General features: G+C 39.1%; 1 protein-coding gene across 8 annotated transcripts in view; it reads left to right on the top strand.

The window, feature by feature from the left end:
- Positions 1–11,943: 11,943 nt before the first annotated feature.
- The window catches only part of gria3b (glutamate receptor, ionotropic, AMPA 3b), a 102,042-nt gene continuing 86,846 nt past the window's right edge, over positions 11,944–27,139 (top strand). For 4 of the 8 annotated variants that reach the window (XR_014089471.1, XR_014089470.1, XM_008419895.3 and 1 more), the window contains exons 1-2: positions 12,117–12,668; positions 13,153–13,311. Coding sequence is in view for 6 of the 8 variants with exons in the window: in XM_008419895.3 (XP_008418117.1) it covers positions 12,590–12,668; positions 13,153–13,311 (238 nt within the window). In the remaining 2 variants the exon portion in view is untranslated. Of the gene's footprint in view, positions 12,669–13,152; positions 13,312–27,139 lie in introns of all 8 variants that reach the window. The other 4 variants (XM_008419892.3, XM_008419893.3, XM_008419897.3 and 1 more) reach the window with 3 other exon arrangements.

The following is a 27,139-nucleotide window of genomic DNA, read 5'->3' as shown; positions in this document are numbered from 1 at the left end:
TCATAACCTGCTGTGTCAAATTCTGAAATCACACGAGCCGCGCTGGGCATTATCGCTCCTGTCCTGATCCTAATCATGCTAATGCATCCCATTATGCAAAGGGCTGGACACAATGTCGTGGTGAAAATATCGAGATCATGTTCACGTATTGGGTTCTTTGGCAAATTTGCCGCATCAGCAGCCGCAGCACTGCCGATGTCCAACAATTAAGATGAGGAACAGTTTGATAAACTTGGAGAAAGAGTGATAGTTCTCTCTCTTTTTGGGGAGATTCTGTGGTGGTTAGCATTTTGACACAAAGTCCTTATTTCCAGACAGAATGAAGAAACAGCAATGTGATACTAATCTTTTTTTTTTTTTGCTTTATAAGTTGATGTAATATGAGTAGTAATCTTTCTTTTTTTATTATTCAGAGGAACAGGAATGTCTCACCAGCTCTATGATGTATTCAGGATATAGGTGAAGGATGAAATTAAGCAAGAATATTTTTTTTCCATATACTTTGTCAACACCATATTCACTGCCACGTCTTGATCCATCTTATGTAAACCCCACTAAAATGCATTTAAAGTTATAAATTCAACTGCATGTATGAATAAGTCTTTGTGGTGTGTTTTCTTTGATAGTGTTTTTCTTTGAACAGTTGTTACTCCGGGTTCAGTGACTGAAACTGGAATTATGAAACCAGAACAATTTAGTTACAAGCTAGTTACATCAGTAAGTATTATCTATATTTAGAATAAGATAGAATTAATTAAATGTTCAAAGGAACAGGAATCTTCTATCAGCACTGTCATGTATGCAAGATATTATTTCCTGGAGCTGAAGGACTTGGGATGAATCTTGGGCCCCCTGACAAAAAATTTGATTGGCCCCCCTGCGCAGCTGCTGTTACAATTTTCTTAGTCTATTTGACCTATAAAAAGCGTCACAATTTTAAAGACTTATATCTGCCTTGCTTTCTTTGGTTCAATACTGATAACTATATATATATATATATATATATATATATATATATATATATATATATATATATATATATATATAGTTATTTCACACAAACAGCAATATGCCAAGAACTTAACAGGTCACTTATTAAATTGACCTATACTTTCATTACTTTTGCGTTTAGAAAAACCTAAACCTTTATAATCATGTCGTCTTGGTTACCAAAGCTAACGAACGGGTGATTTGTGATTACGTCTTCATCATTGTTTAGCTTTCAGTCTAATTACCTTATCCGGGAATCTTTTTTATTTTTGCTTGAACTTTTAATGACAACAGGTAAAGCGTAGGAAACAGAAACTCCGGTGAATCTGACACACTCCGCAGCCTTTTCTGAAGTGCGTCTAAGTGATCATGTAATATGGGCGGGACATGTCTCGGCGGTGATTAGCTAGCTTTTTCTTCTCTTTGAGGAGAAATTATTTAATTAGCTTGGCCTTTCCAAGGAGCTTAACCTTTTAAAATGTCAGGTGAGGAAGGTTTAAAATAAGTGTGCCTTATTCTCAGAGAATTCCTGTTTTGGGGGAAGGATGATGACCTATAGAAAGGAGGAGAAAAGAGCATCTGACAATGATGAATCTTATGACTGGGGGCAATTTGTTATAGCTTAGATATTCTACTGGAAATTCCACACCCACGCAGCTAAACACACCAATCAAGACGTGTTGCTCCACCAACCACCTGCAAGGATGTTTTTTCTTACTCTGTCATAATAAGTTTATACCCAGCTGGATATTTCTAAGCAACTTTAAACAGGAATCTGGGTTAACTGAATGGACAGCGGAGAATAAAGTACAGCTTTCCCTTTCAGTGACAGGCCCATTTGTTTGATCTGTGACGGATCAACTCCCCCCTCCACCACCTTTCTTTTGTGGGTTTCCTCTGCCTTTGTTGTCACCACTTTAGCTGTCTTTACTAATCATCGCCTTTCATGTCAAATAAATGAGGTGTTTTATTGCCATTGGTGTCATGGCTCCACCACTGGTCAGGATAAACGTAAAAAATTATAATAATAAAAATACAGAGCATTCTTCAAGGACATGCCTACATGTAGAGCCAGCCCAGCTCAGCTATAAAGGCTACTGTCAAAGTGGATTGGATCATCCGGATGACACATCCAGTGCACTTATCTCTGTAAGGAATGAAAGAAAGAAAAAAGAAAAAGAAGACATGTGAAAATTTAATGACTGTAAGAGGAATGCGGTGTTCAGGAAAGGAGAAAAAAAAATGTGACAAACTGGACTGTGTATAGAAATGTCACTATAACATGGATTGTTAAAAATAAACCAAAATAAATTGCTTTCAAAGTCTTGTTTTGCCACGGCAATGGCTTCTTTAAGTTTTAGCTTCTCTCGTGTTTCCGGTTTAAAGTCACACTATGAGTAAAAAAAATAAAATAAAATCTTCCAACAAATCACATCATGGATATATGAGAATTCAGCTATAATGTGTAGGGTTTTAATAAAAAATAAAAAAAATCTTTTAATTTTCTCTGGAGTCGCTTAGAAAAAGAAATAGCATCTGTGCTTCTGCTACTAACCTCAGGAAAAGAGTCATGCATCTCTTGCTTGACTCAATATCTGAATCATTCAATGTATGCAGAGAGGCCAATCCTGCGCCACAAAGAGATGGGAGCACTTTACAAATCAATCACAATATGTGTCCACTGCCTTTTTGTTTTTTTATACTCAGGATAGCTTTATCGGCAAGAACTATGACAGCACCATCAGCTGAGGCTAGTCGTAACCATTTTCTGCCCACCTATAAAAAAAAAGTCCTTTTTTGAAATAATCGTGTTAAAGAAGTAGTCACCATGTCACGGATTTGCAGCATGTCTTTGCAATAGCTCTTCGTTCTGTCGTTTAGTTAAAAAAAAAAAAACGGCTGCGTTTTGAAATGCAAAGTCTAGAAACAATACGAGCTCTGAGCAAGCACGGGAAAATATTTCATTCTGCAGCAAGTCGGGCTTCTTGGTTTTCAGAACCACACGTGCGCGGAGCTTTTAAAAGGAAATGTGATGCAACGTCGTGAAAACGGGAAAGCATGAGTACTTTGGGATGATTCTGTTGGAGTCAATTTAACAAAAGTGCTAAAACTTCCTGAGCTCTAACGTTTTAGACGCGTTGTCATTTTCAGTGCTCAGATTAGTTGCAGTGACTTGCAGAAGTATTCATGCCCACTCAGTTTTTCCAGATTTCCTTTCACTACACTTACAAACTTAAACGTATTTCAGTATGATTTTGTTTGCTAGACCAAGTCAAAGCAGTGCACAATTTGTCAAGGTGAAGGAAAACATTGTATGGATTTCAGTTTGTTTTACAAATAAAAATATTAAGTGTGCATTTTTATTCAGACCCCTTCGGTCTGATGACCCTACATGAAATCCATTGTAAACAATCGCCTCCAGAGTGCACCTTTTTGTAATTTATTCTCACTTTTTAAATTCAGCTCTTCTTTGAAAGTTTAATTTAGAAACCTTTAGTAAACAAACAGGATAATAAAGGGCCCTTCGGTAGCAGGTGCTACGGCAACTGCCTATGTGGCCTATGCCAAAAACTGGTAGGGACTGAACATGTATCAAACAAATCCACATGAAATAATGGTGTGTGTTTTTAAATGCCAATTTAATAAGTGTGAAATGTTTAAGGTGTGTGGGCAAGACACTGCATTCTTTTTTTTTTTTTTTTTTTAGGAAGAATTTCAACCATTTAGAAAATGCTCTTGTGTGTTTCTACAATTTGTTTCTCATAAAACACCTTAACCTTTTAGGACCTGGCCTGCAGCTGTAGCTCAGCCACTGTAGAGTCACACCACACAGGGGTAGTTTTGAAGGCCTCGTTGCCCCACAGGTGATGTTTATAGGCCTCGCAGGCATTCTAATTATAGCAGCACTCGTATGCCAAAGTGAGCGCTGCTTCTTATTTCCAATGCCACCCACCATAGCCGCTGACAGCACACCACACGAAAACAGTCAAATGTGTCTCGAAATTGAGGGAATTTTATATTAAAATTCATATTTTCAGGGAGAGGAGGTGATTTTTAAAAAGCGCTTCAGTTTTTTTGGGGGGGTTTTTTGTGCCCAGTTTTGGCACTTTTCTGAATCGTCAGTGAGAAATGCTGCATTTGAGTTACGTTTGGGTTGTTATTTTTTTTATTCAGATGAAAAAAAAAATAGTTATGTCATTTTGACCTGCCCCCTTGTGTGCAGTGCGTTGGCTTGATTACAGTTTCATCTGTCAAATGAGTGCCAAAGAAGAAGAAGCTGACATCACATTGTATTACTAATCCAATTTCATATTGATTGACAGTGTGTGCTTCCAGTAGTTCCCTGTATTATGGCCTCCTAAGCACACCGAGGCATTATTTGCATTTAAAAAAAAATTAGACCATTTGCTTGGCAGTAATTAGCTACGCTCTGCCGACTTTGGAAATTTAATTGCAGGTATGGCAGAATCAGCTAACAATAGGATAAGGGAAGCATAGCGGTGTGTGCGTGTGTGTGCGTGTGTGTGCGTGTGTGTGTGTGTGCGTGGGTGTGCGTGTGTGGGATCAACAAACAGCGAAGGCTTCGGTGCAGACGAAGCAGCAGAATATTAAAAAATGTTTACTACCTTCTGACCACTTTCCCCTCCTCCACCCCTCTCCCCCAGTCATTAAATGACATGCAATATTAATTACCTCAGTAAATTAATATTGCATAAAATTTTTCCATTTAAGAGGTACAACATAGACCAGAGGATGTTTGCCATTTATCATGCGCTTCAAGCTTCAGTGGGTTGCTTCCTTAAAAAAAAAGCTTGACCTTGAATTCTGTGTTTATTTCCATTTGTTGGAAATGGAAACATGATTGAGCGCCATTAAGCTAATATCATGTGCCTGAGAACATGTACGTCTGTTACTTAAAGATAAATATTTCACTTGCTTTTATATTTTTGCCCCCGGTTATTATTGTGATTTGCATGCAGTTCTCATGCTCACTGTTTAGCCTACACAAAACCTCATTAAAGAGTTCTGTTCAAGTTCACCGGTTTCAATTATCTAATTTTCAACATTTACTCTTAGAATAAAAGCGATCAACAAATGTGATAGTTGAACTAATTCTTGTTCAGATTAGCAGACTTGTAGTAATGGGCATAATTTCACAATTAGTGAAACATGTCACAGAAGGCACTTTTGTAATTACTTAAAAATATCACAAACTATTACTGGCTGCTTTCCAGTTGACCTCTCAATAGAAAAACCTGATTTCCTATTTGTTAGACATAGGAATCGAAGCTGTTGTCACCGTTTCTGCTGCTGCTGAATAATTGTTTTTAGTTTTTTTTTTCTTTGACAATGTAACTTGCTCAACCTTTGTCACTCTTTTTGAGTTTTGAACGGACTGGGTCATAGGAATCTGCACATATTGCGCTTTTTTTTTCTACTTCTACACACCATTCCTGTGCCTATTAGTATTCTATATAACTTTAGGTTTTTCTTTCATCCTCTGCTTTGTGAAAAAATATACTTTACATCTTCCTTTACACTCAGCCCTATCTCCAGACATCTATGTGCCCAAGGGCAATGTAGAGTTTTTAGTTTTTACTCTTAGAAAACAGCTGCCTGACCACAAACGTCGGCCTGCCAGTGTTCTTATTTAGCTGTGTGTGACAAATCTATCAATTGTTAGCGCTTCACTATTGTAATTCCAGAAAATGGGGAAGCCCAAACGATTATGTAAAAGCCTTCTGCTCACTGGCGCCCTGTTAAATCCAGGAAGCAATTTAAAACTCTCTCCTTTACATTTAGATTTTCGCATAATCAAACTCCATCTCTTTTTTACAGATCATATTTCATTTGCACAAAGTAAGAACTTTGCTCTCAGATGACAGGTTTGCTGGTGGTTTCTAGAGTTTCTAAACGTAGGAGCGTCTTTTAGTTGTCAGGCTCCTCTCCCCTTGAACCAGCTCCCAGTTTTTGGCAGTGAGGCAGACTTCTGTCGACTAGGCTTAAATTCGTCCTTTTTGATGAAGTCTGTCCAAATTAAGCATGAATAAAGAGACTTAAAGTTAGACCTGATTAGAGAATCTTATCAGTCCTAACAAACTAAATCGATGTTTATGAGGGCAGTTTTTTTTTTTTTGCCTTTTAGTTTTCAACAACATATAAAAATATGTTTTCAAATAAATTTCACTCAGTTTTACCTCAACAATGTAAAACTGATCATGTTAAATTAGAGTACTGTTTTAATCACAAGACATTAATTAACGTATATATATATATATATATATATATATATATATATATATATATATATATATATATATATATATATATATATATATATATAAAAATCAATCATTCCTCTCTCAGACCGCAACCCAACTTCCTTCATTATTATTATTGTTATTATTATTATAGTCACAGCTCTGATTACAGACGCTCTCAGTGAGTGCCAGCTGGAGACATCCTCGATATATATATATATATATATATATATATATATATATATATATATATATATATATATATATATATATATATATATATATATATATATATATGATTAGAAAGTGTTGTTGTGGTGTAGGAGTCAAGATTTGGCTTTGAGTAACGACAGTAACTGCTTTAAGGCAATTATTAATAAAACTGGTAGGTAGTGCCCAAGTCGGAGCAGGACTTGATTATCAAGACAATAGCCAAACTGTTCAGTCGCAGTTATTTGTTTTTAGATTTATCTGTAACACGACAAAATAAAAGAGATGTCGGTTTAAACGTGAACGCTGTAGTTCTGAGTCTGCGCCTGTAGAGCCCAAACTGATACAGTCACTTTGTTCGTGTTCAAGTTAACATGAACGGTGCAGCGCAGCCGTTTGCTGCAAGAAGTAAGAAAGGTGCAGTTCAAAACTCAAACAAGCCACTGTCTCAAAGGTTACTCAGTGACTTATTTGATTGTTTGCTACGCTAATTAGTTTTAGCCACGAGGCAAACATTTAACTTTATTAATTAGTTCATTGTTGTAATGATAGGGTTCATTAGTGTGTAATGTAGATGTTGCTAAAATCAGTGAGCAGTCAGTTGCCTCCTCTAGCAACTACAGATCTGTTTTGATTGTTTTTAAAATGAGCAGATTTGTGGAACCCTATATTAAAGCACCTTGAATTATGTGCAGAATATGTTTTCTGCCTCTATTTAATTTGTCGAACAGTGACACTACGTTGATTTTTTAAGTTCATGTTCTCCATAAAGGATTCAATCCTCTGAGTACATGTGCCTGTTTGCGCATATAGGGGCGGTTATTCATCTTCTGCAGACACAAACATTGTAAATATGTGTAATAGTGTTTGAACACGTTTAGTTTTGTACACATTTGTGTTTGAGATGGGAGGAGGAGGATGATGGAGAGCTGTTCTACAATGTCAGAGCTTCGATTGTGACGTGGTGACGATTCCTGCTGCCCAGCGAGTTTACCGCTGCAGTCCTGTGGTTCTGGGATTAAGCCCGTCAATCTCAGCAGCTGATAAGATCAGCTCTGTGTAACCCAGGTAATGATAGTTTATATCAACAAAAGGCGCACGAGCCGCGTGTTCGTTAGCATGCAGATGGTGAATATTAGCCACTTGAATTGGAGTGTGTAATTCACATTCTCCATCAGAACGTCCTGTTGCTCTGTCAATAAAATAATAAATTCGTACTCTGCGATTTCTCGCATCTTCTGTTCAGCTCGACCCATTGTTTCTTCACAACGCTGCAACTCTGTCACAATGCTATGTGCGTCTCTATCTCCCTAGACCTCTCTGCCTACCCACAGTTTCTCTCACTGAATGAGGCACTGACAGAATAAAGAAGAGCTCCTGGAGAGCGGACTCTCTTATCAGCCTCCAACATCTGGCTGAGACTGATGGGCTCTTGGAAGCGCTCTCCAAATATCATTGAGTTTGAGCTGCATAATGCTTGTTTAACCGCATCCTTCCTACAATGCTAATTCAGCCCCTCTCATTACGCGTCTTTCACCGGAGGAACCCATTTCTATGATTACTGAAATTAGTTCCTCAACAGGACAGGATTAATGGGAGGCAGTCGTCTAAAAGGGCGAGGAGAAACGAGGCTGAAAGGTGAGTCGAGTCACACGTGAGCGAAAAGGGAGTTGAAACATGACGTGACGTGGCGAGATCAAAGAGCACAAGACTGATAAATATCAAATTTGCCAGATGTTAAGCTTTTAAAGCTTTGCTTGAAAGAAGTTTTCACTGAGACGAAAAAGCCGTTTTCAGGGGAAATTATCCCTCCCGTCCGTCCTGTCATCACGCATTTCAGCTTATTAATTCAAAACTCTGGGGTAATCTGCACTTGATGGGTGGATGGGGGGAGGGGGGGGGAAACAACTTCAACACCTGGTGCAGTGTTTGCAAAGCACTTGCCAAAAGTATGGTTAAACACAAAAAGGGTTGAAGTGGATGTACCGCAGTGAGTCGTTTTTGGTGAAACGACCCGCTTCACCATGCAGGTACATGCTGGTACATGCTGTCTGCCATGCAGGTACATGCTGCCTTATTTTGATCACAGACAAAAAACTGTTTATGTCTGTTCGACATGTTTTCTTCTCTTATTACAATAAGAAAATTTGCAACCACAAATATTTTTTGCCCGGACAAAACCACAGCTTTTTCTCCCACTTCCACTGGTCACATCCTCATGTACCGCAGGGCCCACTGAGCTGCCTCCCAGCTCTGTTCGCAGCCATGTGCCGTCTCCGGTTCACATGGAATTGCCAGCTGCTTCTTTTGACTTTACAGCGAGAAGCATGCAGAGATTCAACAAAATAAAAAATAAAAAAATGTACTACAGATCCACATCTACCCCACACAGATGCCCTTGTAAAGATGTGTGACACAGGAGCAACTATGAGACACCCAATAAATAAACTGAACTCCCCCACCCAATACCAACCCAAAAAAAAACGTGATTCACATAACCTGTTTGATTGGGCAGTCATTTTTATATGTAGAAAAACTGAGAGAGCAAAGCTATGGAGACTCATCTCAGTTGTTTTTTCATGACAGTATGTTTCCACTAATCTGACGTTCTTGTAATCTTCTTTACTAATCCTTATGATTCTGTTGTTTTTTTGTTTTGTTTTGTTTTTTTGCAAGCCCTTTACAATATGTTTCAAGGGTTTGGTTGTTCTGGTTGAAATTGGAAAACATTTTTCAGAAAAATGGAAATTACCTTGTTTAAAATCACTTTTTTCTATATTGCAAAGTTAGCACTTCATTACTGCCTGCTTGTACAAAAGTCTAAAGATGCTGTTTAAAATACAATCCCTTTTTTTGTGGTGTGGCATTAATGCGAGTACATCCCATAAGTCATTTCCCTTAATAGCTGACCATGAAACTTTTTTACAATTTTAAATTCTAAAATGTGTGGTATGTATGGAATAACTTAGTCAGATATCCCTAAGTAAAGTTAACTGCAGCTGCCTTCAGAAGTTGCTTAATTTGTAAAAAGTAAAACGTTACATTAATAGAGCCATGTACATAGAAATAATTTTGGTAATTCTCAGTAGCCTAAAACAAGAGAAGTTTCCTCTAATTTAACTTCGGACCGTGACAACATATGTGCACATATCTCTTTGTGTCAGCTGCATGCACCGGGTGTTGCTTAAAGAAAACCAGTTAATGGCAAAAGACTCAAGAAACAGGCAGATTTTCACCTTCTAGCACGACAATGGCATTAAGAAACTTTATTCTTTTGGAAAATATGTGGAGTTTCTGCCAGCCCTGCTTGCAAATGTCACAAATAAACCTGTTAAAGGTTGTTTCATACATTTAGCAAGTAGAAACATTACTATAGATTAAGTGAACAGAAGATATTTATAGATGTGTCTAACAAGCACTAGCAAGCCTAAGCTTCTTTTAGGGATTCCTAATGTGATGTATTTTATATAATTACAGGCACTTATAGTTCTGTACTTTTTCAAATATGCTCAGCCCCGTAAGGAGAACGACAGGATCTGCCTCAAAAATCCATTATTACACCCCACAACTGTCACGATCACTCTGTGCTTACGAGAAAGTGTAGGATTCAGATGTCAAAATGACAAAGTAATTGTCCGGTAATCATCATCGAATCAAGCCTAAAACTAATGGCACTCATCGCCTCTAGATTAGCAATGGAGGCAGGGACTGTCATTTCTTCTGTGAATGTTGAACTGGCCTCAAACTTATACTCATTCATGTCCCCTCTAACAGGCAGAGATGGAGACTTTATCGTGTTGGGAGGCGATCAGAGGGAGCAAACGATTCATTCTTCCTGGTGAGAGCCTGAGCTACAGGCTGCGAATCGTCGTCATCTTCAGGCACGAAGGCAACCTCCCCTACGCCGATCTTTGGTCGTTTTATTGAGCCTTCATCTAGGTAACATCCATTTGTGTGTTTTCAAAGAGCTAAGACTTCAAAATAACATAATATTTTGTTGTCATGTAGCAGATAATACCTGTGAATGTTTGCACTTTTGAGAGGATGGAGTTTCTGCCGAGACTGAGCCCTGATAACAATTATAATGCGGCGTTGCAAAAATGCCCTAATTACCAATATCAAAGTGCAATCACCATAATCTAAAATCAATTATGCGGAGGCCTTATCTCAACTCCGTGGATTCCTTTCATGGGGAATCATTTTCTCCTTTTTTTTAAAATTTTTTTCATTACCCTATGTCGTGATAAGGAATCAGCATACTCTGTCTTTTGAATGAACTTTTTTTTTGAGTCACCTTTAAAGGCGTCTTCGTGTGGCCACTTGAACCAGTGGTGTGGTGCGACGGTGTGAAAATAATGACACAATCTGCACCGACACCACTCAGCTATAGAGACCGAAACTAAAGTTTTGGTCTCTATAGCTGAGCATCCAATATAATTTAATTCTGACACACGGATATCAATGTGACAAGAAAATCAATGTAATCTCACAGCATATTAAACCCCAGAGATGTAATAATTTATAGAAACTGACCAACTCTGACCCCCGACTGGGTCAGGAAATCTCCGCTGCCTGGATGACTAAGTCGTATCACAGAATTAGTCCATTGCCTCGGATGATTAACAACACTATTTCAAATAAATGACCTCTTGTGCTATTCAGAATTGAAATGTCAATGTGATAAACAAACATCTTTAACAATAAACGTTTGTGCTCCATTGTTTTAACTGTAATGTTATTAATATTCTGATTAAAGCTACCAGACCTGTGAGCTCTGTTCTTTTCTTAAATCCTAGCTTGGCCAATTGAATTAAAGCTGTAATCACAGCAAAATGGGGTTTCTATTGACTCTGGGGGCCTGAATCAATTTTCAATTTTGTATTTTTTTTGTGAGAATATATTGAAAACCCATTACCTCTTCTACACAATACATGCACTGCTCTGAGGTAAACTATCATTTATGATCCCTAAGTAAAACTTTGAGGATTGTAGTAGTATGATGACAAAAATGCAAAGGCATGTTACTTGCCTTTATTGCAAAAAAAAAAAAAAAATGGAAAATGCCACAGAATCCTTAAAATCGACAACTATTCTGTCACAGACTAAAGGGAACATGGCACGGTGTAATACGGTTTTCTAAAATCTTATCTATGTGCTATATGTTCAGACGATTTTGGAGATTTTGACACATAACATCTATTATAAGTGATTTATTTAATATGTAGTGATAATTTAATTAAATGTGGTAAAACACATGCTGTTTTGAAAATAACCCATTAGTCAGGGTCTGTGTTCTGATCTGATTCAATATATTCTTGACCCACGTCAAGAAAACATTGGCTTGCCTGCTCTCAGCACCATGGACAGCTCCTCGCTCTCTTCTTCGTCTCTCCTCTGAAGTTCTGAATGGCCTGGTTTTACTTGCTTCAATATAGATTGGACACTTTTCATTGCCTTAATCACTTTTGCTGATTTAACTTCGTGGTTTTCTGAGCTCCAATGTGATCCAAACTTTGTAACCTGGAGGGGGTCGCCCTGTGTAAAAACAGCTACACATGTTCTTGCTGGAGGAGCAAACGCCGCCTCTCTGTGCGTCCTGACAATGCAGCAGCTGTCACAGCTGGAAGCGGCCAGTCAAGTCAGAATCATCGGCCGTCTGAGATTGCGGTGTTTTTTTTTGTTGTTGTTGTTGTTGTTGTTGTTTTTTATTGACTCGGTCAGCGGATGGGGCTAATATTGACAAGTGCAGCGCTCTTCCCGTGGTGTCGTAATCTAGCAAGCTGAGGCTTTGTTCTTTTATTTTTATTATTTTAATTTAACGTCAGATCAAGTTTGACCAACACTGGCCTGCCGCGACGGATCCAATCAGAGTTCAGATCAGCTTCATCTTCCCCCACCAGCCCTCCCTCTCCGTCTCTTTCTCTGCCTCTCTTTCTTAGTTGCAAAAAAAAAAAAAAAAGGAAAAAATGTTCTGCAGCTGGGCTGCACCTCAATGAATGAATTGGTGCACTGTGAGCCACCATCATCTACCCACTGGATTTCCATTTACTCCCGGCATCCACCCCGAACATATGAATCTGCTTAGACAGAGGCTTTTGAGGAGTTGAAAAGATCAGGTCGGAGAGAAAATGGCACAACGCGTGGTTTTCTTTTTGCTGTGGCTCTTTGACCAGTCCTTAGCCGGATTTCCGAATCAGATTAACATCGGTAAGTGTCCCGCTCGTTTCGGCGAGCTGCTGATTGTTGTTTGCGTAATATAATGCATGATTGCAGCTTTCTACTGGGAATTTAATGCGGAGCTCTCCGCAATGACGCCGGACTAACTTGATTTTTTATTTATTTATTTTCTCCCAGTGCTGCATTCTTAAAGCAGCTGGTTTTAAAACTACAATAAAGCTTCGGCTTCTTGCCAAAAACTACCAGAAATGATTACAGATGATGACGGGCAACATTTCTTTCTTTCTTTTTTTTTTTTTTTTTTTTTTTTTTTTTGTCGTCTCTCAATTCCGAAGAGTTCCAGACCGGCGCACCGATCAGTAATGCATGACTTAATCTGTAAATAACAAATAGTTTCTTTGTTCACGCCGAGTTCCTCGCGATCCGACCAAAGGACGAGGGTGAAAGCTGGTGATAAAACTGTGCACACCGCCGTTAAGAGTTGGTCTGATCTTGGTTTTGAATCTCTCCAAAGGGGGACTGTTCATGCGGTCCACGGTGCAGGAGCACAGCGCGTTCAGGTTCGCTGTCCAACTCTACAACACCAACCAAAACACCACCGAGAAACCTTTCCACCTCAACTACAACGTCGACAATCTCGAGTCGTCCAACAGCTTCTCGGTCACCCATGCATGTAAGTGTGCTGCTTCCTTGTCGGTTCACGTCCAGAGCGGCCGGTGCGCTTCTGGTGTCCGCCAAGAACGAGCAAGAATTATATCCAGGTGCTTCATGGAGATTGCAGCCTGAGTTTCGGGCATGCAGACAAGTTTCTGTCGCCTCTTCTTCTTGGATTCAGAAGGTCTCAGTGGAAATAACAACCCCGTGCAAACACGTTCTTTTCTCACCATGAAAATCTATTTTTAGACTGCGTTTATTGTTATAAAACGCAACATATTCAAAGCATACGTCACATAATTTTGCACACTTATTCCTTGTTGTAATATTACATCACTCAGTCACTCAGCGGTAGTACCTGCATGAACGAGCCCCTCCTTCAAGTTTCAACATACAATATGCAATTTTGGGTTCAGAGGAATGTTAAAAAAAAAAGTAAGAATCTCTTTTATTCGTTTTTCCATAAACATGTTTCAAGAATCCCAACTGTGCAATCAGTAGAATCAGAGTCAATCCAGTTAGTTTTTATTTTTATTTTTTTTCGTGCTTATCTTAATTTGAGGTTACTTTAATGCCTCCCCAAATATGGAAATACTGTTTTTGTGTCTTTACAAACAGCACAATCTAAAAAAAAATCTGGGTTTTAAAGAATCGCCGTTCAGTGTTGTGTAAGTAGTTTGACCAATATTTTTGCACAAATCTTGATCAGATTCATTCAAGAACAGTATAATAGCTCTTTAGTTTACCACCAAATTGGAGTCTCAACTTTAACGGATAATTTTTTTTTTAAGCTCTCCTGCCGCCCCTGATCCATGACGCCCTGTATGATTAGTCATGTTGCCCCTTTTAAAACAAGACAGCACCTCCCTCACACTTACTAAGTCCTCTTGCAGAAGTGATCTGATCTGCAAAAACAAAACAAAAAAACCTCTGTAAAACTGGTTAATGTCAATAATTGTATGGTATATTTAATTGGCAGTAAGAAAACTTGAACTTACTTTTTGGAAAATTCTTTCTTGTTCTTTTTCTTTATTGCATGTTTATGATCATATCGTTAAAGTTGATAAGGGGAAAAAAATCATCTTTGTGTAGGGTAAAACAAGAGATTAGCGCAACAATTTCCTTGCTGTTAATCATAAACAAGGACCTCCATTTGGTGAAACAGCTAACTTTGTTGGCCCACAGCTTTATCCGACCGACTGCTGCAGCTGTGTCCTTCTAACCCCCTGCATGGCATGATCATAATGGCCCCTTGACTTCCCCTGTCTGCTGGAGCATCGCCTACTGCTCTGTCCTATGATTCCCCCCCCCCTCCGTCTTTGTTGGAGAGCGTCTTCCCCGGCATTGCAGAGTCAGCTCATTAGCACTCAGCCCTCATAGCACCTCGCCGTGCTGTCATTGGGTGAAAGGGGGAAAAAAAAAAATCCATAGCTCCCCAACCATCGCCAGCAAATGAGCTGGACTCAGACCTGCAGAGGAGGTGGGCCCGAAAACAGTGAGGCAGTCGAAGCAGAGCATCATATCGCAGGCAGCAGAGCAGCAAGTGGCTTAACGAAGGCATCCACGAGAAACAATAAGCAAAAGAGGGTGAATAAATAATAGATAATGCCGTTCAATTTCACGCATGTTGAAGAGGGAAGGGGAGGATAGGAGAACGGGCTGATATCAGAATCTAATTAAAAACAGAGGCAAGCAGAGTTTTAGCAAAAGGATTTTTCACCCCGAAGGAGCAGCGGCATTGTTTCTAGCTGCCCTTACTAGTAGTCCGCCTTGGTGTTGAAGGGCTGCGTTCAGCTGCAGGAAAATCATATACGTTTGAAACAAAATACCTTGGTATGAGCCTCAAGTTGTGGATTATGTTTTGCTGCTGCTTTGCAGATTGGAAAAAAAAGAAAACACTACCTCAGGTGGGGTTTTTCCAGAAAAAACACATGTGAACGAAACATCTGTGCAAATCCTCAACGACACTCAGCAGCCATTTGGTAATACATCAGTGGTAATACATCAACTCTTGTGTTCTGTGACTTTTAGACGTCTCTCCGCTTCAACACACCCAAGTCAAACAATCAGGTCATTAGCAAGATTCTGGACAACTTGGCTGCATACTGAGGAGATAATTCAGCCATTTGATTCAGGTGTGTTGGATCAGGGACTCATCTGAAAGCTGCTGGACGCCTTCCCCCGAATCCTCGATTTGAGGATCCCCGGTAACTTAAACACTGGTTTGTAACACACATCCACTGGCTTAGAAAAGCTTCTTCTGCAGGACAGAAGCTGCTCATGTGTAGGTCAAGGAATGTAATAAACGTCTCGGGGTTCGTCTACCACTGGGCACTTGGTCAACCCAACCCCTTTGTATATATTATATTGTGTATAATTCAGTTTAATCAAATATTATTTTTTGGGACATGTTATGTTTGTTGGTTTATCTTCAAATACTTACTAGCTCCAGTTAAGTCAGACGTTACATGAGAGCTAAATATCGCTGGAAGAAACCTGGCTATCGGTAGACAGTATTTATTGGAGTCACACAAGTCACACTTCCTGACAGTAGAATATGAGCAAATTATAAGAAATTGCTTTAAGTTATTAGATGTTAAAGTCATTATGAAATGTCCTCAATGTAGGTACAAATTTAAGCTTGGTTTGTACAAAAGTCCAGACAGCAGGCACCTCCCGTTTGCACCTAAAGAAGTCAGATATGAAATCAAATCTACAGACGTCCTAAATGCTGAAGGGCCAAACGAAACGAGCTGCACCCCCATCACTGCCTCTCAGAATATCAGAACGCAGAGGAAATCTAATTCCAAATGCAGCCATCTTTCTTAGAAAAACCTTCACTGTCTTCTTGATGCAGACGTTCCTCTGTGCCAATTGTGGACTCTCTACATGCATCTATTGCTGCCACTAAAGTACAACGTGCCATAAACACAGTTTCATACCGTAAAAAGCTGGATACTTATGAGACGTTTAATTGTCCCTCTGATCATGCAGTTCTGAGGAGACAATAAAAGCCTATCAAAATCACTACCTGGTTAACACGGTCTCAGAATCTGCTCGATCTGAATGTGAAAGAGAACGCCCTCATAGTGATGTGCTCAAGAAAATGCAAGAGATGTGCTTGAATTTACAGAACGGATTTGCGTCTTTATTCCAAAATAGGCCAGACCTGCAGCCAACATGCCTGGGCATCGCGAACGAGGAGCTAATGAGCTGAATGTTATTGTTAGTAGGGAGGGAACCTGCGACACTGTCCAAATCATTTGTTGTGCATTCGACAGCCAATGTGTGCAGCCATTTTCAATAAATTAGGACACACTCTGTGTTCCAATGAGGCTTGTGTTACAGATTGAACGTACCTTAGCAACCGCTAAGCAGGTGCTACATATACCTTTTTAAGCCCTCATTTCTGTTTAAATTTTTTATTAATACATATGTATATATATTACTGGTCTGATGTAATATTTAAATTTAAATTATATGCAGTGTTCTTATTAAAACTCACCTTATCAACACACTTCATAAAGTCAGTTACTGACGTATTTGCATTTTTCAAAAATGTTCAGAATTATTTTATATTTCTGTATCTAGTTTTTGTTAAAACACAGCATGTTCTTAAACTGTGCCAAGGCGTATCAGGCATAACATTATGACTAGCATGAGCTTCCTGACTGGGTCTGCGGTTATACCCGCACTGTGCTGCTCATTCTGATGCATTACCACAACTTTAGGTGCAGCACCTTGAACTGGATCAAGTGGACAAGCCTTTGTCCCTGTTTACTGCAACACACCCAAGTTGCAGTGTTTCCCTTTTGACCCAATCATCCAGTCATCAAAATTCAGCCTTTGTCAAACTTGCCTAAAACCTTACCTTGGGTTCATTTGTCCTGCTTGTAAATGTTGGGAACACGATGTTTCCAAAGTGTTCAGCAGCATTTGTTGAAATTAATAAGACGTAAAATTATAACTCAGTGCAGAAATACATCATTCAGTCAGAAATAACCAATCCCAGCCAGGAGGAGGGTCTTAGCGCTGTCAATCACATTCATACACACAAACCCCCCTCTTGCTCTGTGCTACTCTACAGCTAGTTCACCACTCACCACATGAATATTGGGGCCGGGGACACAATATTCCCTAGAATATTTCTATACGACTGCGGAGAAACAGATTTTCTGGAACGTCGAGTTGCTTCTCCGTCATTATCACTCTGAGCAGCACTGATTGGCTGCGCTGAGACCTTCCTCCCAGCTCTGATTGGGTGTTTTTTTGGTCAGGAGCGGTGCTTTTCTTCAGACAGCAACAGCGGTTCAGGGAGAAGGTGGAGGAGCTCAATCTTTTCACAAACTATCTGTCTAGTACTATACTGTCTCAGCATGGTGACAGTTTGAACAAATATTGGAAAAACATATTTTTAAAAGTTATATACATGCATTGACCTTTCAAATGTCATAAGGATGGTCAGACATTCACATAAATGTAATCCTACGCCTTGTGGAACCTTATTAGCATTAAGACTATCATTCAACATCATTTATGTGTGAAGGTATATTATGTATATGCCACTCAGTAACAGATGTCATGATGGAAATGTAATCAGTGTTGTTCATTTTACCTGCAAGTGGCCACAATATATCCAGTGACAAGTTCATAGGTTTTGATGTAATTTGTGCACTCTGTGGTGTTTGTCAAGAAGGTGCCTTGATATTCTTAGCTGAGACTGCAAACTGAAGACAGCTCACGTTGAGCTCACGATAGTCCACAAGCATTATACATTTTCTCTTCCAGTATGGGGAGCAAAAATATAGATAGAGGTTATTAAATATCACTTCTCTGCTGACTTACGGACCTTTGGGTCTGTACGTTTTAGTGAGTGAGGACCGCCTGTGCTCGGAGTTTTACATTTGTCAGGTGTTTATTGCTTTGTTTTGTTTGTTCTGCAAACTGTCACGTTAATTTACCGGACATCCAAAGTTCCTCTGGAATGATTTGGCTCCTGTGAATGACTCAGCATACAGCAGTAGCAAACGCCTGCTGTGTGCTTTGTAAATGTTTTGAAAAGGGTACCTTTTATTTTAAAAAAATTATTTTTTGCATCCTTTAAGCTGTTAATTCTAAGAACCGTAGGACGTCACTACGTTCAAACTCACTCAAAATCAAAAGAAGTTGCAATTGGCTTTTAAAAATGAAACTTGACAATCCTTGCTTTTAATAAAAGCTTGGTTTTCTGTCGTTTCGATTTCTTTTAGGCAACTTTAAAGCCGTGTGCTATTAATGAAATTAGCGACTTTTAGAACAACAATGCGTGGCTTCAAAAAATCCCCGGGGCTTTGCTTTGTACCACAGCGGCATGGTGTGTCCTTTGGTGACAAGACTGTTGTTGCTTTGAAGTAACATAAGAAATTGTGAAATGTGTAATTACCAGCTCGGGCTCTATAATAGCTGCTGAAGCTAGAAGTCAGGTGTGCTCACAGAGAACTCAAAAGTGCTTCAAAGGAAAGGCTCCGCGTTTGAGGAAAAGCAGAGCAGACAGCATTAATGTTGCTGATAGTCATGGCTTCACCAACTTAATGACACCGCCATTCTTTCTTACCTGTTTACCCTTCTTCTTTGCTTCCTTTACCTGAGCAAAAAAATAAAAAACATCAATCCTCTGCACATCTCTGACTGTGCTATTTATGAGATTACTTACCTTGATTCTTGTTAAAAGACAATTTTGCACTCCTTGGCTTTTGAATCTTATCTCACCGCTCCTCATTCCTCATTCTGTCATTAAGCTAATGGTCTGTGTCCCCTTTGCCAGCCTTTTTTACATCTGCCTACCCTCTTTTATTGAATCCTTGAGGTCCTTAAACTCTGGCAAGATCACGTGCTTCCTTGCTGCTCTGTCCGTCCGCCTTTTCTTGCTGATCTTGACTGCAGCGAAGGCTGTCCCATTCCAACAGTTTGGATTTTTGTTGAACTGAAGGAACCAGAATGAATATAAGAGATGATGCATGTGCTGTAGTTAGTTGGCTATGATCCATCAGAGACACCAGGAAGTTTTCGCTCTGGCTTTCAAACAAATATTAAAAAAATTATATAATATGTGTTTATCAATGAGTTATAGTTGTGCACATGAATTTAGCTACCTCTGGGCTTTGCCGGGTCAGCTGTTTTTCCTCATTTTATGTGAGCCAACTGGCTGTTAGCTTGATATTTGATACAAGGTAATAAATGTGCTAAACTTTCCCTTGATAAAGACATATATTAAAGGAAGTAAATAATAATAATAAAAAAACGACAGGAGAAAACTGAAATGTGAGACCGAGACATTGGTACTGTTTGTTGAGTTTGTACAATTGTTAATAGCCTAATATTGCGAGATAGTAAGTAGGCTGTACTTTTATAGAACCCCAAAGCACTTTACACCACATCCAGTCGTTCCCCCATTAGAAACAGAGAGAATATTATGTAATTAATCCTAAACTAGAGCCTAACCTAATTGTGAAACTTGACTTCGTAGTCCTCTGCATATGAGCTACTCGAATATAATTTCATACATTCAAAAGCAATGGAGATAAAAAATAAAAATAAAAAAAAGCTTTAGATTAGTTTTGGAAAATTTCTTTTGCTGTTTTTTTCCCCCACAGAAAACTAACAGAAACTAACAAAAACAAAAAAAAATGTGACAGAATACATAACGTCTTTATTAGTTCCCTTCCCTCTATTTGGCAGATTTTACATCACTGTGAGTTTATAAAGAAAAAAGAATATTCGGAAGAAAATGTTTCCATGTGCTTTATAAACAGGTGAAAAAATCTTTTTTTGTGTGTTAGATCACAAAAAAATGATCCAACAGTTTTTTTAGTTAGATCAATTTTCTTCAGTTCAACAAAAGAGGAGAGAGCCCAGTGAATGTTTAATGCTGTATTGCATACATTAAAAAAAACAAACAGATTTTTAACTAATTAATAATTCCTAACATTGGTGATGTTTCAATGTTGGAAAAGAATTATATATTTTCAATGCTGAACATTCTGCAGCAGCTCCACATTTCAACTTGTGTCTCCCAAATGACCCGCTCTTTAACCGCCAGCTGTTGAGACTGGTCAGCTGGTTAGTCAGATGTGGTGGCATGTTAGTCATGTTTAGTTTGAGGCAAGTAAAACTAAGACAACATAGCATTTATGTTTTGCACCGTGACGCGGGTTAGTCACGAGGAGGAATTCTGGACGAATTGAAGTTTCAAGTCGATCAAAGCAGATTTTTGAATGCAGATTTACTTGCAGCTAAGAACTGGTTTCTGCTTAGATTCGGAGGCCCTGCAGTCATGATTTGTTTCAACATATTTGTGCCCATTTAGAAAGGTGCTTCTCCTCATAGTGCCCAGAAACACCAACGGATTCTTGAATGGGATGTGGCAGCTCACACTTGGACAGAGCGCAGGTGGTAAACGGCACATGTTGCGGAGCCCAGACAAAAGGGTGCTTCACCAAATCTTTGCGTGCATTGTTAAGTGTAGCTTTTGGAGATGCTGTTGTTTTGGTCCTGTGGGAAGAGATTGTAAACGAAGTGACAAGGAGGCATGTTTTTTGCAGCGTGTGACCTGCAAGCACTGACAGGGACAGGCTGTCGTCTGAAGAGGCTCCTCAGGTGATTGTAAGAATGCCACAGTGTTGGCTCTTGGAGGCTTGCATAGCTCAGCTTGAAAGGTGTGATGAGGGCAAACGTGGGGGAAAGAAAAGAGGTAAACCGAGCAGTGTGAGGGCTGAGAAAGGAACTGGGGTATGTGAAAGAAAGGAGAATATATATATATATATATATGTATTTTTTCTTTTTTTTTTCTTTTAAGCTGCTCAGAGTGTGTGTGTTTGCGTGAGTGCATGACTGTGTTTAAGAGAGAGATTTCTCCCGGCAATGGGGGTGGGAGGAGGTTGTACAGGGACATGCCATCACAGCGCAGCTGTGTTGGAGGCACAGATGGAGGTTTGTGTGTGGCTATGATGCAGACGTATGAGAGACCCCACGAGGCAAAACTTACTATCGCGCTTACATGCCTACACGTACTCTCACACAAACACAACCGCTCGCTTGCAGAAAGACAACCGAGCCCTCTCACAAGCGCCACTACGATTTCCATTTCTCAGACATAGACTGTTAAGCTCTCTCGCAAATACTGTCAAATTCTTTTAAATATATCAATATGTTCTCAAATGTCCTTCACGCTTCACGCGCTCACATTTCTTTTTCCCCCGAGGGAAAGTCTCTTGAAAGCCAAAAATATTGCAGTCACAGCAGTTGATTAAAATGTGAAATAGAAGAAAATTCATTTAGGTTCATTTTTAAATATTAATTTTGTGAATTAAATTTTATGAAAATAACAAATTTTTTCTGGTTCATGTGCAAATAGTGACTTTTAATCTACATTGAAAATATGTACACTTCTTTTAGTATTTTTTTTAACTTGAGGAGAGATTTTACAATAAAACGGCTTTGAAACGAGTCGTTTTAACAAAAAAAAACAAAAAAACTATATATACGGAGGACCAAAACTGACAGAATTAAAAATAAAAGAGGAAATAACATAAATGACCCAATAAATAAATCAATACAGTTAAAATGTGTCACTTAATTTCCAAAATAAGAATTTTTACAATTTATTTCACCTCCATATTTATCTTTTCAGATTAGATCTAACATATTGCACACTGTAATGAACAGCACAGTGACGGAGCGATTTTGAGGACAGCAGGCCAGGCGATCTCAGGGGCCTCTGGAGGTGGCTTGATGTGGGTCTCAGTCAAATGAGTGGTACAGTAGCGATCTGGGACGAGGTTACAAGCTCTGGGAGCTGCACAGCCTGAGAGAGGAGCACAATGTCAGCACATCACTGACAACAGTGCTCAGATAGCAAAAGATCCAATAAGTGGAGCATTGTTTTTTATTTATTTATTTTTTTTCCTGATACAAATTCAGATTGTGAAAACCTCTGCTGAATTTGCAAAACCAATTAATTCAGTTTGTGGAAGTTGTATTTGTAATTGTTTGCTTACTGACCACTGTGTCCATTGTCTGTCTTGACAGATTGGCCCCACCCTTTAATGCTCTGTTGAAATTTTAATGAGAAATGTACAACCTATATGTGCATAGCCTATAATATTAGCTATAACATCAAATCTAACTACATGTCAGGTCGGAGATACCAGACCCAGAACTAGAGGCAGGACCACCAAACAGGGAGGTTTTTCTTGTTCTATCACTCAATCTTTCAGCACCACCTTCATGTTTTGTACCTTACATTCCCTGCTACAGCTGCAAAGCTAATGTGGACTTTTCTAATGTTCCTTATGGCGTCAGGTTATGTTCCGTAGAGAACAGATATAATCACAAAGCTGTCCAAAACAAAGTGAATGAAGCAGCAGACCTTCAGAGGCCCCCACCATAAATGACTGAATTAAGCGTAGAGCTAGAATTTTAACATTTATTTATTGAGAATGGAATGCTTAAAAGTTGCTTAAAAGTTTAAAAGTTTTATCAAAGATCAATTAAAAGATTTTAAATAGTTTAAATAGTTATACATTTAAGTTTTTAAAAGTGCAAAGAATAATCACAATGTATTTTGACTATTATGTTCCCATAGCTACAATCTGGTGCTATCGGTTTCTTTGGGTTTGAGGTCACTTTGTTCAATTACATCTTAGTAAATAATGACCAATTATCACTTTCTGCTTTTACACTTGGCCAATTGAAGCTAGCATTGATGATGTTTCTTTAAGAGGGTTCTCAAAATCCCATTCTGCTCAAGCCCCCGTACAACATTGGCCCTGCATGATGAGCCAGAGCCACCGCACTGTGCATCTCTGAGCCGGACAAACAGGTACATTTAATTTACGTGACACTAGTTGGGACAAATTAGGTTTTTTTTGCAGGCCGAGCTTCGTGGAACGATTATTTTCCTGATGTCAGCTGACCGGCTCCGAAGCACTCGTTCATGTGTTTTACTGCCACACACTTAGCTGATTTACGACGAGCTTGAATGGAGCGGAGGAGAGGTCGAGAAGGCTTTTGATTTGGCATAGTTTGAGAAATAGCAGCGCCGCTAAAACAACAGCACAGTATTTGACTATGGCGTGAGCTCAACGGCTAAACCGCCGGCTCACCAACCCATCGGCTCACCGGAGAAATTCCCGGTAGTCCCGTACGCCAGACCGCCCCTGATCACTGGGGAACACGGACAAACAGGACGAACAACCAGGCACATAAGCAGCTTTGCAACTATATTTATAGCAAAACCTCACGTCTCACAGAGTTTTAGGTAAATAGTTAACATCCAATTCAAAATTAGCCATAAGTTTTTCAAACATTCTTGCATCTTTATATGGTCACATTAGAGAAAGTTCTTTTTTTTTTTCTTGAGCTCCACAGATAAAAGACTAAAGACACCCCCAAGGACCAAGCCTCCAAAGAAAACAATATTTCTGACCTAATTTACTGGCCATGAGATGCCCTCTGCTGCATTTCTTCTAAATTATTATTTTTTTAATTTTAGGCTCACAACAGAGGCAGTAATGAGATTCAAAATACAAAAACACGGCACACACTCCTAGGCAGATCCAACACAATTAATTTTTAATCAGAATATCAAAGATGCTCTTGAACCCAACCTAAGGAGAAGTGCTGCTGTCGGAGAGTTATTTGTCTTGGACCCTGCGATACCGGCAGATGTTGTTTGGTACAACGTTTATTCCTCTCTTGCTGTTGCACTTGGCTCAAATTCTCTGCGCATCTCTTACAAACGCTGGGCATTTCGCCATTTTCAGCAGCTATCAAGTTTGACTGGAAAACAGTATAGTGGGAAATGGTTGGTTTTAAAGATCAGTTAACATCATCGTATCTTTTAATTTTAAAACATTTTGTAGGCATGCCAATTGAGCAGGAGTCCCCATTGATCCCCTTTCTGCTCGGTTTCCTGAACGAAATGTCACAGAATTTCAAGTGAGATTAAACGGGATTAAGAAGTAATAATTAATGTGAAATGTCCTGGCAGCCCGACATTAATCAAAAATGGACTGCTGTTTACTGCAGTTACACGGCAAAATTATCAACAGCACTGGCAAGGATGTTTTGGAAAAACTAAAAATAAATTCCTCTTTTGTTGTAACAGCGTAAAGTCACACTTGAAAAATGATGAACAATTAAAATGTCAATTTTAGTATAATTATTCAGTCAAGGGGGGAAAAATATTCAATTTTAAGAAGTACATGTTTGAACAAAAACCCTAGTAGTGAAATTATTAGCACCTCTACTGCTAATACTTTGTGCAACGTATTTAGTTTTCTTCTAAAAATAATTCTTAAGTTTGCAACATACAGATGAAGGGATTTTTGACTATTCTCCTGAAAATATTTCTCAGTTTTCAGACTCATCGGTCCTCTTTTACAGACCTCATGTTCCCCAGAGGTCTTCTTTGTAGCTGTGGCTACAATCCAATAACTTGCCACCGTCAGCTTGTTTGTGTGTGTGTGAATGGGTGAATGACTGAATGTAAAGTGAAGTGCTTTGGGGTCCTCCGGAATCGATAAAACGCTACACATCATGTGCATCCCAGTGTCCAAAGCTATTTGTGCCTCATTTGAATACCTGATGTTACCATAAAAAAACAGAAATTAGCAAACTTAGGTGTGACATGATGAAAAATTGTGGATATTTGAGCTTTGCTGCAACGGCGTTACACCAAGTGTACGTCAAGTTCCCTTTTTTGCCAGCAGACATGATGTAACATGACAGCCCATATTTGCTCTGCCCATCTGCACACCGCTGTTCAAATAACGAGGTGGGTTCTGAACTATAAGTCAACAATGACAGGATAAGTCCATGTTCCCTTATTGAAGATGATATCAACACAGTCCTGTGATGAAGAAAAGCAGCAGGCAGAGTATATGAAAAAGCAGCAACACGCACTGGTGGGGGGGCCACGCGGCTGGAGAGACACAAAATCCTTGCAGCGCATTAAGCAGGTTTTGCCGCTGTTCTCTGTGCAAAGAAAAAGCTGCTTCTGATAAGGAACAAACGCCACTTGTGCATTTAAAGTGAAGCGAACAGAGGGCCAAGCAGCTTTTTTTTTTTTTCTATTCATCTCACGCCAGCTGTCCGAATATGTGTGATGGCTGCTTTCCATTTTGTTTTCTCACTGAGCAAAACCTCTCAAGCACAGTATGTTGTGTTCTTGCGACCGAGAAAATTTCTTATTTCAGTATGTCATTTAGCCTCCCGCCCCAGGTTTGAAATGGCACTAAAGTACAAAGAGAGTGAAAGACGAGCATTTTTTAAAACCCTGACTCTTTCCAGTCAGTGTTCCTGCTCATTTTTTTTTTTACCCATTACTGCCTGTACTTACTATTATTTCTGTATGTGCCCCCACTTCACCCTGTATATGTAGATATATACTTACTGATCATATTACTAAATACACCTTTGCTAGTGTTTGGTTTATCCTCTTTTCCTTGAGAACTGCCTTAGTTTTTAGTGGCATGTGTCCAGAAAGGTGTCGGACACATTCAGAGATCCATGTTGACTTAATGTAAAGTTACCCCAGATTTTTTCGACTGCACATTTGTGTTATTTTTTGACTGGTGGATTCTGGTGAGAATCCGCTAGAATCTCAGAAAGTTCCGGTGGAATTTTCTGTTCCACCAGATCCCAAAGGTGCTCTGTTGGATTAGGGTCTGGCTACTGTGGTGCTTGCTGGAATTCAATGTCGCGTTCAAAAGACCAGTTTAAGAGGATTTGAGGGTTGTGACAAAGTGTATTATCCTGCTGTATGTAGCCACAAGTAGATATGTACAGACACTATTTTAAACTGATGCATATGTCCAGGAACAATGCTCACGTAAACCCTCGCATCTGAATGTTGCAGTTTGAACCAAAGCCCATCAGAACAGACGATGTTTTTCAGTCTGTCATGGTTTTCCACTGCATGTGTGACTGCCTGAATGAAGGCTACTGTGTTTTGCACATGTTTAAGAAGAATTGTAAATTCAGCTGTATAATATTCTGAACAATAAGCCGTTTGAAAACAACAAGATGTCGTGAGTTTTCTATTGTTTTTCTTCAGTTTATATATATCAAAATTAAAATAACTTTTAAATGTTAGAGATATTTGCCCTGTGATGGATTGGCGACCGGTCCAGGGTGAACCCCGCCTCTCACCCAATGACTACTGGAGTTAGTCACCAGGCCCCCTGCATCCCTGCAAGGATAAGCTGATATAGGCATATATATATATATATATATATATATATATATATATATATATATATATATATATATATATATATATATATATATATACTTGTTTTTTGTTTGTTTCTTTAGGTGAAAGCAAATAGATTATAATATACAAGGCCGTTTACATTTTTTGTTTAAAATCTGTGATACTTTGAAACTATGGTATTTTTTTTACTCAAGATAGTCACACTCCACGAATCTCAGATCTGATAGTTACTAACATGTCCTCTTTCTCCAGTCACACTGGCCCCATGCTAAACTCCACTACAATACCCGTAATCACTGAATCAGTAATCCTTTACTTGAGTCAGAACAACACATGCGCATTGTGCTTCATTAGAGGTTACTGCATTGCTCTGACTTCACTGAGCCCTAAAGAAAAGAAAAAAAAAGAGGAATTTTTATATTGTCTTCCTCAGTGGGACGCTGCAGACCGCATCGTCCTAACCAAGGTCAGGGAGCTTTTTTTTCAACCCTATTTCTTCCAAACATCTCAAAAAAACAACAACAAAAAAACACATTCTAATCTTTTTGGCCTATACATCATCAGCCTATCGATTTTCTTTGCCTTTTTGAGC

The sequence above is a fragment of the Poecilia reticulata genome, chromosome 10 (genome assembly GCF_904066995.2).
Source record: "Poecilia reticulata chromosome 10, P_reticulata-male-v2, whole genome shotgun sequence".
In the NCBI taxonomy this organism is placed as follows: Eukaryota; Metazoa; Chordata; class Actinopteri; order Cyprinodontiformes; family Poeciliidae; genus Poecilia; species Poecilia reticulata.
Note: the sequence above shows the minus strand (reverse complement) of the source record. Positions and strands in the feature narration are given on the sequence as shown.